General features: G+C 49.4%; 1 protein-coding gene across 1 annotated transcript in view; it reads left to right on the top strand.

Annotated features, from left to right (window-relative positions):
• The window catches only part of OTOA (otoancorin), a 63,733-nt gene extending 54,530 nt beyond the window's left edge, over positions 1-9,203 (top strand). Inside the window, exons 25-28 of the mRNA XM_060172820.1 lie at positions 45-181; positions 714-811; positions 6,681-6,876; positions 8,633-9,203. Coding sequence (XP_060028803.1) covers positions 45-181; positions 714-811; positions 6,681-6,876; positions 8,633-8,703 — 502 coding nt within the window. The 3' untranslated portion in view covers positions 8,704-9,203. The remainder of the gene's footprint in view (positions 1-44; positions 182-713; positions 812-6,680; positions 6,877-8,632) is intronic.
• The last annotated feature ends 5,993 nt before the right edge of the window (positions 9,204-15,196 follow it).

Here is a 15,196-nt window from a genome sequence, read left to right as displayed (position 1 = left end):
CAGCCTCCCAGTCTCATATTCCGTCTCTACTTCCTCACCATCAGGATGGTGGTGGCCAGAATTGGCACCCTGTGCTGTAGCCCCCAAGTCCTGGCTGAGTTCAAGAGGAAGGCGGAAGTGGTGTTTGGGACCCCTGCCCAGTGGTCTGGTTCTGTCTTGCAGGAGCTGGGAACCATGGCGGGTAAGAGGCATCTTTCTGTCTCTTTCCAGCCTTCAACCTGGGAACACAACCAGCCCCACCAAGCAGAGAAGGACTCCTCGGACAAATGCAGGAAACATCTAGATAGTTAACAGAAGAGCTTCAATCTCCTGATTTGAAGTCGCAGAGGGAGGGGTCTGCAAATTCGCCATTTGAAGCCAACTCCCTTGGTGGCTCTTGTGTCCACTGGAGTGGCTTGGGATGTGACTTCATGGACTCCTGAGTGGGTTTATGGGCACTTGGAGACTACACAGAGTGAACTGCCTTCTAGGCATCCATTTCATTAGAGGAGACCCATCAGGGCTAATGTGACCCACATTTTTTTTTTCCCCTCTCTCCCTTCCTGTGAGTTGATTAAGGAACTTGATTCCCCAGTGTGATTTTCAGGACTTTTTGTAAAGGAATGGTTCTTGCCCAGGATGTGCTTGGGCCGTACATTATGCAGTATCATTAATAAAACAAGCAGAGTTCCGATGGTTTGAACTAAACCCTCGTGGTTCCTTTTTCTCCCCAGCTGGATTAACTAAGGAAGACCTTCGAAGCCTCGACAAGGGTTTGATGCCGTATTTCCAGCCATCAGCAATCAAATGCCTTCCTGATGAGATATTCAGAGTAGGTATTCAGTTCTTCAAGGAGAATGGGAACTTGACCCCATTTCAAATCACACAGGGAAACAGATGGCAGACCCTGGATTCCAGGGGCTGGGAATTAAGTTTCTGCTCAAGGGGCCAGAGGAAGTATGCCGTGGATGGAAAGGCAAGGTCACAAACTAATTTTAAGTGCTATTTAAAGTTTTTTGTTGTTGTCTTCCAGGTTATTGCTGGGGCTCAGTGCCTGCACTGTGGATTCACTGCTCCTGTAGGCCATTTTTCCCCATTTTTTGTAGCCTTTGTTGTTGTTATTATTGTTATTGCTATTGTTGTTGTTGGACAGGACAGAGAGAAACGGAGAGAGGAGGGGAAGACAGAGGGGAACAGAAAGACAGACACCTGTAGACCTGCTTCACCGCTTGTGAAGTGACCCCCCCCTGCAAATGGGGAGCCGGGGGCTGGAACTGGGATCCTTAGGCTGGTCCTTGCGCTTTGTGCCACGTGCGCTTAACCTGTTGCGCTACCTCCCTGCCCCCAGGGTTTTTTTTAAAGATCTATATTATTTATTTATTTATTCCTTTTTGTTGCCCTTGTTGTTTTATTGTTGTAGTTATTGACATTGTTGTTGTTGGATAGGACAGAGAGAAATGGAGAGAGGAGGGGAAGACAGAGAGGGGGAGAGAAAGATAGACACCTGCAGACCTGCTTCTCCGCCTGTGAAGCGACTCCCCTGCAGGTGGGGAGCCGGGGGCTCGAACTGAGATCCTTAAGCCAGTCCTTGTGCATTGTGCCATCTGTGTTTTAACCCGCTGTGCTACCGCCCGACTCCTTTTTTAAAAAAATTTAATTTCTGTTCAGTTTGTTTTTCTGTCGCTACTAGGGCTTCGCCACTCCAACCTGACTTTTTCACCTAGAGAGACAGAGGCCGATAGAGAGAAGAGAGGACACCACACCACCGGTACTTCCTCCAATGGCATGGGGGCTGAGCTGGGACCGGGGTTGTGTGTCTGAAGAAGCAGGTGCACTCACCAGGCGAGCTATCTTGCTGGCCCTGATTCATGCCTGAATTGTATTTTGGCTGGCTCACTGCCATAGCAGGTAGTCTGGAGTCCTATATCTGTTGCTCTGACAGGTTCTTGTTTCCCATCTAAAGCCCCTGGGAGGCAGACAGATTTCAGAACTTGCCAGATTGTAGAATCTGCAGTATGCTACACCCCCGCAAGGGTGCCTGGGGAAGCACCTTGTAAGCAAGCGCATTCACAATTCCACCAAGACACCGGTGACAAGTCACACTAATTGAAATAAATAGAGACTATAAATGGTCCCGCATCCAGTCAGGTCAGGCTCTGCTCGCAAGGAACTTTGTCGCAAACTTTGGAAAGAACTCAGGCTCAGCTTTCTTTCTTTCTTTCTTTCTTTCTTTCTTTCTTTCTTTCTTTCTTTTTTTGGGGGGGGGTGGGCTGGTGGTCTTCACGATTGTAGGGGAGGGGTTGTGGATGGAGTGGTGTGGCATCTCATTTAGAAATAAACAGAAGTCAGATGTCTTAAAGTGAGCTATCAAGAAAGCCACATTGGGGGGCTGGGTGCTAATGCACCAGGTTAAGTGCGCATAGCAGGAAGCACAAGGACTCGAGCAAGGATCTTAGTTTGAGCCCCTGGCTCCCCGCTGCGGGGAGGGGGGTCGCTTCACAGATGGTGAAGCAGGTCTGCAGGTGTCTATCTTTCTGTCTCTCTACTCTCTCTATTTCCTTCACCCCTCTCAATGTCTCTCTGTCCTATCAAAAAAGAAGAAGAAGAAGGAGAAGGAGAAGAAGGAGAGGCTTCGATGGGGCTAGGCTGCTCTGAGGAGGAAGGACCCTGGTGTTCTCGTTTGCTGGGCAGCTTGGGAGCACATGCTGTCATCCACACGTGGAGAGAGGCACAAAGGAGACCAGACAAATCCCCCAGGATACCCCATTACTGGTTCCTGGCATCTCTTCAGCACCAGGGACAGCTCCAGGTGTGGCACAGAGGATTAGTTGTCCAAAGAGAAACAGACCTCAAAGACCTTGAACTTTCTGCCTGTGCTCCACAGCTTGGTCCTGTGTGCTGCCGATTTTCTGAGCAGTCTGTGGTCTGTGGCTGCTTCCTTGTTCAGGTCTTTTCAATTAATTAGTTAATTAATTATTTAATTTTTATTGCCACCAGGGTTATCATTTGGGCTCAGTGCCAGCACTATGAATCCACGTACTATTTTTTCCCTCTCTTCTCTCCTACCTTCCTTCCTTCCTCTGCCCCCTCTCTCTTTCTTTCTTGCTTCCTCTCTCTCTCTGTTGTTATTTCCTTCCATTTTATTTGATAGGACAGAGAGAAATTGAGAGGGGGAGAGGGAGACAGAGAGGGAGAGAGAAAGATAGACGCCTGCAGACCTGCTTCATTGCAGGTGGGGAGCTGGGGTTTGAACCCGGGTCCTTCTACATGGTAATGTTTGAGCTCAACTAGGGGCTCCACAGCCCAGTCTCTCCCCCACTTTTTAGGTCTTTATTCCAGAGATTCCTGTTGGCAGCCTCAGTTGGAGGTGGCTCCAGGCTGGGTGCGCCTGACTAACCACTGGTGAAGGAGGGGTTGGAAAAGGGAGTAGAAAGGAGCACCATAGGTTGAGCAGGGATCGCGGTGACTGGAGAACCCTGCCTCAGCGGGAGGCTGCTTCCCATCTCTGACACAACACCCATGCAGCGTGACAATGTGGCTACTGGGTGTTTTTCCTCTTCTTTTTAGAAGAAGCCAGAAGTCTCTGATTCCATATGCAAGTCAATCATTAAAGGTTGGCAACCACTTTGGGATTTGGGTTTTATTTTCTGAGACACAGTGACAGTAGGACTAGAGCGTCAATCTGACCTGTGGGTTTTGAGTCAAGTAACAACAGTAGATAGTTTGTACGGAGCAGTGTCTGCGTGGATGGCGGGTGCAAGATGCAAGCTGGGGGATGAGTGGAGAGGGTGTGATGCTAAATCTTGCGGGACAGGCTTGGCAGGTGGAGAGGGAGGGAATTTCCCTTTGGCTCCAGACAGAAGGAAGCACATGGCTCATTCTCCTGGAATGAAATGGTGGGAAAAGAGGTGGGCAGGACCCAGAGCTTGAAGCCTCCCTTGACTTGAACTTGTCTAAGCAAAGGCATAGCCTGACCCTAGGGAAGCATCGGCCTGGCCAGGAAACAAGCAGCATGTGAGGGAGAGAAAAGGGAGCAGTGGGGGTGAGGAGGCAGAACCCCCTTTCTCAGAATTTTTGTGGCCTCTAGGAAATAAGCAAGGCTGCCCTAGAGATGCAGAATCTTGCTGCCCCTTCTCACCCCTGACCCACTGGGTTGGCCGGCAAGGCCTTTGAGCAGGAAAAAAGTTCAGAAAACATTTGCGGGCCTGGCAGTGATGCACCCAGTACATATATTACAGTGTACAAGGACCTGGGTTCAAGCCCCTGTTCCCCTCCTTCAGGCTAGGAAGTTTCACAAGCAGTGAAGCCATACTGTAGGTCTCTATATTTCTCTCTCTCCCCTCCCCCTTTTCCTCTCAATTTCTCTCTGTCTCTATCCAACAATAAGTAAATAAAATATTAAAGAAAGATTCCCATAGTGGTCCAGGAGGTAGTGCAGTAGATAAAGCAGTGGATTCTCAAGCTTGAGGTCCTGAGTTCAATCCCCAGCAGCACATGTACCAGAGTGATGTCTGATTCTTTCTTTCTCTCCTCCTATCTTTCTCATTATTAAATAAATAAAATCTTTAAAAATATTCCCCGTGGGTCAGGAGGTAGTGCAATGGGTTAAGCGCATGTGGCGCAAAGCACAAGGACCGGCGTAAGGATCCCAGTTCGAGCCCCCCGGCTCCCCATCTGCAGGGGAGTCGCTTCACAGGCGGTGAAGAAGGTCTACAGGTGTCTGTCTTTCTCTCCTCCTTTCTGTCTTCCCCTCCTCTCTCCATTTCTCTCTGTCCTATCCAACAATGAACGACATCAACAATAACAATAATAACCACAACAAGGACAACAAAAGGGGGAAAAATGGCCCCCAGGAGCAGTGGAATCATGGTGCGGGCACTGAGCCCCAGGAATAACCCTGGAGGCAAAAAAAATATTGCCATATATATCTCATTCATGGTTCTCAAAGATATCACTGCAAACACAGTCGAATCTCCTGCTTCTGGTGCTCACAGCAGATGCCACTAATTACTCTCATCATTTCCCCTTCCCCTTAGTGCTAACTGACTCACATGTTTGGGTCGTCCTACAGGAGGATCAGAATCCACACAGGAAATGAGTTTTCTGTGCTGTCCCACATTTAGTCCAAAAGCCCAGAGAGGCTATGCAACTTGTCCAAGATCACACAGCCAGTGGGTGACAGACTTGCTGCTCGGGCTCAGGCTTTTGACCTATGAGTTTGTGTTTGCTCCTGCATGTTGAGGATTCCTTAGCGGGAGATGTGGAGCCTTGGAAGGTACCTTTTATTGCATTAGACACTAAGTCACATGGTTAGAAAAATCATGGCTTCCTCTTCAATTCTTAAAGTATATATATATTGTTATTTGCCACTGGGGGTTTTCAGGGGCTTTGCACTTACACATGTCACTACTCCTGGCAGACTTTTTAAAAAATAGAGTATGAGAGACAAGGAGAGAGAGACAGAGAGTGAAGGAGAGAGAAAAGCAAAGGAGAGACACCACAGCACTGCTCCATTGTTTGTGAAGGCGCAGATGCTCCCTTGTGGTAGCAAGGGCTCAAACCCAGGTTCTCATATGTGGCAAAATGTGTGTTTTACTGGGTGAGCTATCTTCCAGCCCCCTTTTCAACTCTCTCTTATGCCATTCAGTTACATTAAAGATTAAGTCTCAAATTACAGTTAAAATGCCATGAGTGTCTCCATGACACTTAAAACAAAGCCCTTGGGAGTTGGTGGTAGCGCAGTGGGTTAAGCGCACGAGGCGCAAAGCGCAAGGATCCAGGTTCAACCCCCCGGTTCCCCACCTGCAGGGGGAGTGGCTTCACAGGCGGTGAAGCAGGTCTGCAGGTGTCTATCTTTCTCTCCCCCTCTCTGTCTTCCCCTCCTCTCTCCATTTCTCTCTGTCCTATCTAACAACAGTGACATCAATAATAACTGCAACAATAAAACAACAAGGGCAACAAAAAAGGGAATAAATAAATAAAAAATAAGTCCTCTTCCCTTTAAAAACAGCTTGGGTTCAGACGTTGTTGGCCAACAAATCTAGAATGGCATTTCATAGTGGGTTTTTTTTTTTTCTTTTGGTTTGTCTTTAATAGTTATGCATGGTGAGTCATGAGTCATTCTATTTTTCAGTCTTATAACTTTCCATTCAGAAACGTCCATTTTTACTTACTTATCTTTTACCTAGAGAATCGTTGAGTTCTGACTATTGGTGATGCTGGTCATACAGCCTGGGGTCTCTCATATGCAAATCCTGTGCGCTACTGCAGTGCCAACACCCTGGTCCTAAACAAACCTATTTAATTTATTTTCTATTTTATTTAATGCCAGAGAGATACAGAAAGACAGACACAGAGACAAAGACCAGAGTACTGCTCAGTCTGGCTTATGGTGGTACAGGGGGTTGAACCTGGGACCTTGGAGCCTCAGGCATGAGATTTTTTTTTTTTTTTTTTTGCAGAACCTCAGGCATGATAGTCTTTTGCACACACCCACTATGCTATCATCTCCCCAACCCCTAAACACATGTATATTAAAGATAAAATGATTATAGCAGAGAAAGAGTGAGCACGTTTTAAGCAAAGGTCCATAAGTACACACGGCTCACGAGTGTGGCAAAGTTGTGCGGGGCCTGGGTTTGCAACCGAGGTTTGGAAGGTGCTAGGTGGGTCCTATCCTCCCCCCCTTCCCGCCCCTGCAGGCGCTGACAGCTGATCAGATCGCCTCCCTGGGGCCTGAGAACGCGGCAGCGGTGACCCCCTCCCAGCGCGCGCAACTCAGCCTGGTGCAGCTGCAGAGCCTCCAGCGGGCGCTAGATGGCGCCAAGACTCACTCCTGGTTGGACTCGCCCCCCAGTGCCAGCACCGCCTGGACCCCCTCTTCCCGTTCAGCCCCAGGTGAGCCTGACAGACCCCGGCCAGGGACCAGATCTGATCAGAGCAGGGAAGGGAAGAAGCAGGGGGATCAGGCTGGGGACATGGGGGGTGTGTGTCAGCCAGTGGGCAGAGCACCAGGTAGAGGGAACAGCTGTGTACCTAATTACCACCTGCACTGTCTACACTTCCTGACTTGAGCCTCTCCCGGCCAGCCTCATCCTTCTCTGGAGGCCGATGGCTGGCTGCGGCTCTTACAAAACAGGAGCCATGCCCTTTGACTTGCTGTTATTATGATTTTAAGTTTTCAGGGCAAAACCTGTGGTCTGTATTTAAAATGATGTTTCCTCACTCGTTTTTGAAGACCAACACTTATTTCTAGACTCACCTCTATTGCTAAGCAGTGCCGGAGTTTGAACCCCGGGGCCCTCATGAATGAGAGTTCTGTGCTCCGCCCTCTGAGCCACTTCGGTGGGACTGGGGATGGCTGGGGATGACTGCTAAGAATGCTTCTTAGAGGTTAGAGTGTTTTCTGTGTGTCGTGGAACCACACAGTGGATGACACACACAGTTCAAGAGATGTGAGATCTGATAGGTGCAGAGTGTTGTCCCTTGTCCTCTTAGACCCCCAGTTCCCCCCGAGCCAGTGTCACCAGCCTCTTGTGCTCCCAAGATCCTCCACGCACACCCACAGACTCCCATCTGCTTACTCCGAATGCTTACTTTACATCTGGTTCTGTCCCTGGAGTTTTTCTGTTTTTTAAAAAGATATATTCTGCAAGGACTGGCATAAGGATTCCGGTTCGAGCCCCCGGCTCCCCACCTGCAGAGGAGTCACTTCACAGGTGGTGAAGCAGGTCTGCAGGTGTCTGTCTTTCTCTCCCCCTCTCTGTCTTCCCCTCCTCTCTCCATTTCTCTCTGTCCTATCCAACAATGATGACATCAGCAACAATGATAATAACTACAATAAGACAACAAGGGCAACAAAAAGGGAGTAAATAAATATAAAAAAATATTCTAGTATCTTTATGTATTTATATTGGGTAGAGACAGAGAGAAATTGAGAGGAAAGGGGGGAGCTAGAGAGGGAGAGAGACATCTGCAGCCCTGCTTCACCACTTGTGAAAACGTCCCCCCTGCAGATGGGGACTGGGGGCTTGAACCCAGGTCCTTGCACATTAGGTAATGTGTCTGCTCAACCAGGTGCGCCTCGAGGACCTGATATATTTTTTCTTGATTTTTATGAGAGATACAGAGTGAAAGATATGCAGAGACCAGAACACTGCTCAGCTCTGGTGGATGGTGGTGCTGGGGGTTGAACCCGGAACTTTGGAGCCTTGGGCATGAGAGTCTTTTTTGTAGAAACACTATGCTATCTCCCCGACCCTTGGCATTTCTCACCTTGCTGTACACTTTGGGCAGGCAAGAGCCATTCACTTGTGCTGGTTCTCTGGCTCCACCATGACTGTCTTTGACCAGGTCTCTGTAGATGGGCATTTTGGCCGTTTCTATTATTTTTTTGTTCACGATGCTGCAGGCAAAGACCTTGAATAATGTGTCTGTTGAAGCATGCCTGCTAGCTAAACATCCCAGAGGAGTGTGTGGACAGACAGTCTTGGTGGGCACTGCCCAGTCCCCTGCAGCTCTGGTTCATGCTCACACTGTCACTTAGAGCATCCCCGCCCCCCACCTCAGAGATGATCTGAAAGAGAGAGGGAGCAAGACCCAGGACTGGGGTTCCAAGGGCTGCTGAGACCTCTTTTGCTTTGCTTTCTTTCAGGGGCCCCACTGACCCTGGGTCTCGGGCTTGGCTGCCCGCTGCTGGTTCTGTGGCCCAAGCTTGCGTGGTGAGTGGCTGTACTGGCCGTACCCTTGGGTGCCAGGCAGTGGGGCCAGCCGTGTGGAGACGGAGGGTGATTCTAACAGCGGAAAACTCACCCAGACCTGGTGCCGTGACTTGGGTAGGGAGAACATGGAAGAATGATGATTCAGTTCATACGATGGCCAGTGTCTCCAGCAGGCAGCCCCTCTCTGCCCCCACCCCAGCCTCTCCTGTTCTCTGAGGAGAGGCTGAGAAGCCAGAAATGCTGGGCTGGGGCAGGCGGAATCTTCTGGACCAGGTCCTTCCCTCCCTCCCTGCCCGTAACCACGGTGCAGGAAGAGGCTGCATGTGGAAGTGGGGCCTGAGTGGGCATCTTCCCCAGCCGCCTTGGGTTTGTCCTTCTTAGCTGCTTAGTGGAGCTGAAACAAACATATCTCTCAACATAAGCCAATATTCCTGCCTGATTGCTGGGACTAATTGATGGTTTTGGTGGGCGCCGCATTGCTTGGGAATTAAAACATTTAACATGGCTCAACGTTAAATCAATGTTTGAATACGTTTCCCAGATACCTCCATTTCCTTGGGAGTCAGGCCAGTGGATAGTGGTGGGGGGCTGGCTGATGCTTTTAAATGGGCCCTTTTGGGGTTGGGGGACAAGGCACTCTTTTTGCTGGGGTGCTTGGGACTCTGGGGATGGGTTGACATAAAAGCAGAGTCAGTAGAGCCCATTGGCCTCTGTTCTCTGGGAGGCTGGAGTGGAGAGACTTCTGGAAAGTCCCAGGATGCCTGTGCTCCCTCCCCTTTCAGTTTCTCTCTGTCCTATGTATTAAGCCAGAAAGAAAGATCCACCTCTATCTATCATCTGTATGTCAGTCTGTCTGTCTATCTATCTGTCTATGAGAGGAGATTCTCCCTGCCATAGGCAGTGTGGGGGATTGAACTCGGAACCTCACATGTGTAAGTCCAGCACTCTGCCCTGCGGCCTTTCCCTGCACCCTTAGTTCCTGCCATCCTCACTTTGCCCCTGCCAGGCACTCACGGTTAGGACCTCCGTTCCCCAGACGAGGGCCTGGAGTCCCAGAGGGGCTGACTCTTCCCAGAGAAGGAGAATTGGAATCCAGACTTTCTACCACCCACCGCTGCCTCCCGGACTGGGCACCTTTCACTTCACTAATAAGTGGGATCAGAGAGCGAGCTGTAAAGAGCCCTTCACTTGCTCCTCTGGCGGGAGGCCAGTGCCTCACAGCACAGATAATTGGTGGTTGCCTCAGGCAGGAAGTCAAATGTAGCTGATGCCCTGCAGGACCCCCAGGGTCTAGGGTGGAAATGCACCGTCCTTTGCAGCCGGAAGGCAGTGTGACACCTCTCAATGTCACCCCCACAGCCTCCACTTAAAAAACAACAACTTTGCTTTGTTTTAATTTTTGTTGGTGACTTATGAGATTATAATATAACAGGGCTATAAATCCACACCACTCCCACCACCAAAGTTCTGTTATTCCCCCCCCCCCCCCAGTGTAACCACCATCTTTCTCCCAAGATCATAGTTATGGGTTGATTATATATTTAAAATATTTTTATTATTTTAATATTTATTTTATTTTCCCTTTTGTTGCCCTTGTTTTTCATTGTTGTTGTCGTTATTATTGTTGTTGTTATTGATGTTGTTGTTGTTGGATAGGACAGAAAGAAATGGAGAGAGGAGGGGAAGACAGAGAGGGGGAGAGAAGGACAGACATCTGCAGCCCTGCTTCAACACCTGTGAAGCAGCTCCCCTGCAGGTGGGGAGCCGGGGGCTCGAACCAGGATCCTTAAGCCGGTCCTTGCACTTTGTGCGACGTGTGCTTAACCCGCTGCGCTACTAAGTTATTCTCCTTAGTCCTGGGGCTCAGGGGTTTGGCTGCCCCTTGGGGTGGGGGAGAGAAAGAGAAGAGAGAGTTTACATGGTTTAACTGAAGAACTAGTTCCTGGTAGATAGTACAATGCAGTAAATAATGCCAGGCATCTATATGTTAAACACTTCTCTCCTCCTCCTCTTCCTCCTCCTCCTCCCCTTTCTCCTCCTCTTTTCTGTTGCCACCAGAGTTACCACTGGTGCTCAGTACCTACACGATGAATCCACTGCTCCCCAAAGCCAGCTTTTCTTTTCTTTCTTTATTTTTTTTCTTTTGGCTTTTTTTGATAGGACAGAGAAATAGAGAGGGGAAGGTGAGAGAGAGAGAGTGGAAGAGAGAGAGAAAGAGAGACACCAGCAGACCTGCTTCTCTCCCCCAGTAGATGGGGTGTGCAGACTTGAACCTGGGTCCTTGTGCATGGTAATGTGTGCACTCCATCGTGTGCACCGCCACCTGGCCCCCGAGACATCTTTTGGTCCTCAGAAGTCCTTTTTGAATGTCATTTTTTCTCTAACCAGGACATGTTATGGGCATCTAGACTTCACAGGGTCCCCAGCATCACTGAGCTCTCCCCTGTATGTGTCCCTTAACTGCCTGACTTTGGGTAGATTCCAGGGACTCTGTTTATGAAACCTGTCTCCACACAGAAGACAGAGTAGAACAGTGTTCACGGTTTTTGCCTTGAGGTCTGGGTTGTTCTGGGGAGGAGGCTCAAGGGTGAGGGGAGGGTTGCTTTGTTGGGGATTTGGCCTCAGGGGACTGAGTCACAGGAGAACTGAGCCCAAATCTGGACACCAATCTGCTGATGGCTATTATCCCCAGGGGTAGCAAATTTTTTTCTTCCAGTGTTGAGTTAAGCAGGATAAGCATTGGGGAGTGTGTGTATGTATGCATTTCTAGATGTTAGATAATATAGATGAGAGAGAGAAAGAGAGAGAGAGAGGACATGCAGAACTCTCCCTCCCTTCACGTTTGAGTTTGCTCACAAGTCAACCTTCTCTCAGCAAATCTGACTCCCTAAGTGACACCAAACTGGTCCTAGTTCATGTGGCTTCTCATCAGTGTCCTCCTGCAGAAGCGGGAGGGGGTTTCTCTCCTGGCTGCTGGTGACCCATCCGTGACTGCCCCCCACAATCCAATGCCCACACTGGACTGGTCAAGTCTTTAGCCTTTGAAGTGAAAGGAGAGGGGGCTGGGTGATAATGCACTGAGTTAAGTGCACAAAGTGTGAAGTGCAGGGACAGGCTCGAGGATCCCGGTTCGAGCCCCTGGCTCCCCACCTGCAGGGGAGTGGCTTCACAAGTGGTGAAGCAGGTCTGCAGGTGTCTGTCTTTCTCTCCCCACTCTCTGTCTCCCCCTCCTCTCACCATTTCTTTTGGTCCCATCGAACAACAGCAACTACAGTGGGAAAAAGGTGGCTGCCAGGAGCAGTGGATTTGTAGTGCAGGCATCAAGCCCCAGCTGTTGTTAAAATTCTCGGAGGCTCTGGCCGGGCTGGCTTGCTTCACGGCGGGTAACAGAGACGCGGAGACAACGGCTGGGCAGGGAAGCTGTATTTCTTTATTCAGGAACAACGATTCATAAACTAAGACAAACTAATCACCAAACAGAACTCTCTTTGCGGCGGCACAAGCACTCCCTCTTACTCTGTAACTCGGGAACTCTCCAACTCTGGAACTCTGGAACTCTCATACTGGGGAACCCTCTGAAACTCTGGCACACTGGAACTCTCTCTTACTCTGTAACCCTGAAACTCTCGAACTCAGGAACTCAGGAACCCTCTCGCTGGGTTCCTTGGGGCGGGGCCAAGCAGGCCCGCGAAATTAACAGGACTGATCCAATTCTCTTGGCGGGGGAGGGCTAGAACAAACCAATGTAAAGCATACGACACCCAGCAATAACCCAAGAGGCAAAAAAACAAGAAGTGAGAGGAGAGGGGCTGGGTGGTGGCACACCTGGTTGAGTGTGCAAGGACCCACATTCAACCCCCACCCCATCCCCAACTGTAGGGGGGAGCTAAATAAGCACTAAAATAATGCTGCAAATGTCTGTCTTTCTCTATTCCTCTTTATCTCCCGGATGGTCCGGTGAGCAGCTTCTCAGAGCCCAGGACACAAGCCCATTCCCTGGAGAGTTTTTTTCTTTTTTTTTTTTTCCTTTATTTATTTTTAAGACTTCTGCACTTTTCAAACCAAAGCTCCCTTGGGCTGCCTGGCTGTTTGCTTTATGTTTTAGATTCTTTCTGCTTATAACTCTAGATCCAGTTTTCACTCATCTCAACCCTGTGCTAAGCCTGGGAGCCCCGTGAACTCCCTCCCCCACAATGCATTTCTGTCTCCTTGGCTCTCTTGGGAACTGAACTGGGGTGCTCTCTTGCTGCCATTCTTTTTCTTGTCCTCACTCTTTCATTCTGCTGTGCCCAGTTCTGCTGGCTCTTTCTTCCGTCCCTCCTCTGTCCACCTCGCAAAGGATTTGAGTTCTAGCTGACTTGTGCTCTCCAAATTGTTGTCAGACTCTGCCCGGTGTCCAGAGAACAAGATCCTCCCTGTTCATACTGTCTGTTTCTCCTGGGGAGGTGGGGGGAGAGCAGAGTGGGTTCAAAATTCTGTCAAAAGAGTCTGTCGGTTTCTGCCTCTCTTGGTACTCAACGTCTGAGCTTGCCAGGGAGACACATGCAAACGAAATCTGAATTTAACAAAGCAAATGCCCTCGTTGACAGTGCAGATCAAACTTCCCCATCACCTACAAAGGAGAAGTACATTTCACTGCAGAAAAAGCTTTTAAAACCTTGTGTTTTTGACATTTCAGCTAGCACGCTAGACAAGCAGACTGGTGCAGAAATACAGTTAGCAATGGAGTTAACAGGAGAGAGGAAAAAAAAAAAGTGGGCCAGAAAAAGACTCCAGAACATGTATACAGAACCTGAAATAATTTTGGAGGGGCTGAGGCTGTGGAGTGTTGACAGTGAGAGTATGGGGACACTGCCTCCTGTTTTGCAGGTTTGGGTATGGGGGTTCATTGCAGGTGTCCTCTGGGGACCTACTGGTGAAATAATGCAGCCAAATAGTGGTCTGGGTGGCTGAGAAATGAAGCCTGCAGAAGTGACGTAAAAATCCACTGGAATGTGGCCATTTCTCACATCTGAGTGTGAGCCACCAAAACACCTCTGAGCTGGAGCTCGCGAGAAACTTCTAGATGTTCTCACCAGCTCGCAATGTCTGGGCCGCACCTGTTTTCGACACATGAGCAGGAACGAATCTCTGACAAAGTCAGTCAGACGGCCGGGAAGTGGCTGAGTGGGTAGAGCGCAGGACTTGCAAGCCTGAGGCCCTAGGTTTGACCCCATGTGCCAGAGATGTGCTCTGGTTCTCTCTCTCTTTCTCTTTTTCTCTCTTGTGAGATATGTAAGTCTTTTAAAAACGGAGACAAAGTTGACAGAACAGCTCCTTGGGTAGTGCAATGCTTTGCCATAGGCACGACCCGCCTTGGAGCCTGCTCTCCAGTGTAGTGGAGGACGCGCCAGTGCTGGGGTCTCTTCCTCCTTCCACCCCGTCTCTGTCTCTGTCTCCCTGCTTCTTGCTTTATGGAAAAGTGAGGCCCTGGCAATGACAGAGAAAGAAGGAAAGAAAGGAAGAAAAGGAAGAAGGAGGGAAGGGTATCATAATAGTCAAGATGTGAAAACAGAGAGTCGGGCGGTAGCGCAGCGGGTTAAGCGCATATGGCGCAAAGTGCAAGGACTGGTGTAAGGATCCCGGTTCGAGCCCCCGACTCCCCTGCGTCGATTCACAGGTGGTGAAGCAGGTCTGCAGGTGTCTATCTTTCTCTTCCCCGCCTCTCTCCATTTCTCTCTGTTCTATCTAACAACGATGACATCAACAACAACAATAACTACAACGACAATAAAAAACAAGGGCCACAAAAGGGAAAATAAATAAATATAAAAAAAATTTTAAAAAGATGTATTAACAGCCCAAATAAACTGAGGAATGGATAAACAGAATAAAGAACTTTCCGCAGGAGGACACAGAACACTAACTCCTGCCACAGCAGATGTTCCAAGTGAGAGAGGCCAGTCACAAGAAGCCACTTAGGAGTCGTGTGCGGGGATGTGGACCCAGAAACAGAAGGCAGATTAGGGATTGCTAGGACCGGGGGCCGGGAGAACTGGGGAGTGGCAGCTAAGGTATGCTAGCCTTGTGTTCCTCCACCCCCCTGCAGATGGTGTCAGCTGCTTGCGCGCGCACACACACACACACACACACACACACACACACACACACACGCGATTTTTAAAATTATCTTTATTTACTTGACAGAGATAGCCAGAAACCGAGAGGGAAGGGGGAGATAGAGGGGAAGAGAGACAGAGAGACACTTGCAGCCCTGCTTCACCACTCGTGAAGCTTTTCCCCTTCCCTTGCTGGTGGGGACGGGGGCTTGAACCTGGGTCCTTGCTCATTGTGACATGTGCGCTCAACCAGGTCCACCACCGCCTGGACCCCCTGAGTCTCTTTGGTGTTCATCTGGGCTCACATTTATTTTTTGTCTTTGTGAGGCAATATTTTCTTCCTCTTTGAATCGACAGCGTGTGTTTTGTACAACGATCTGCATGTCAGAAGTTGTGTAT

Source organism: Erinaceus europaeus, chromosome 15 (genome assembly GCF_950295315.1).
Source record: "Erinaceus europaeus chromosome 15, mEriEur2.1, whole genome shotgun sequence".
In the NCBI taxonomy this organism is placed as follows: Eukaryota; Metazoa; Chordata; class Mammalia; order Eulipotyphla; family Erinaceidae; genus Erinaceus; species Erinaceus europaeus.
This window is presented reverse-complemented; position numbering and strand designations above follow the sequence as displayed.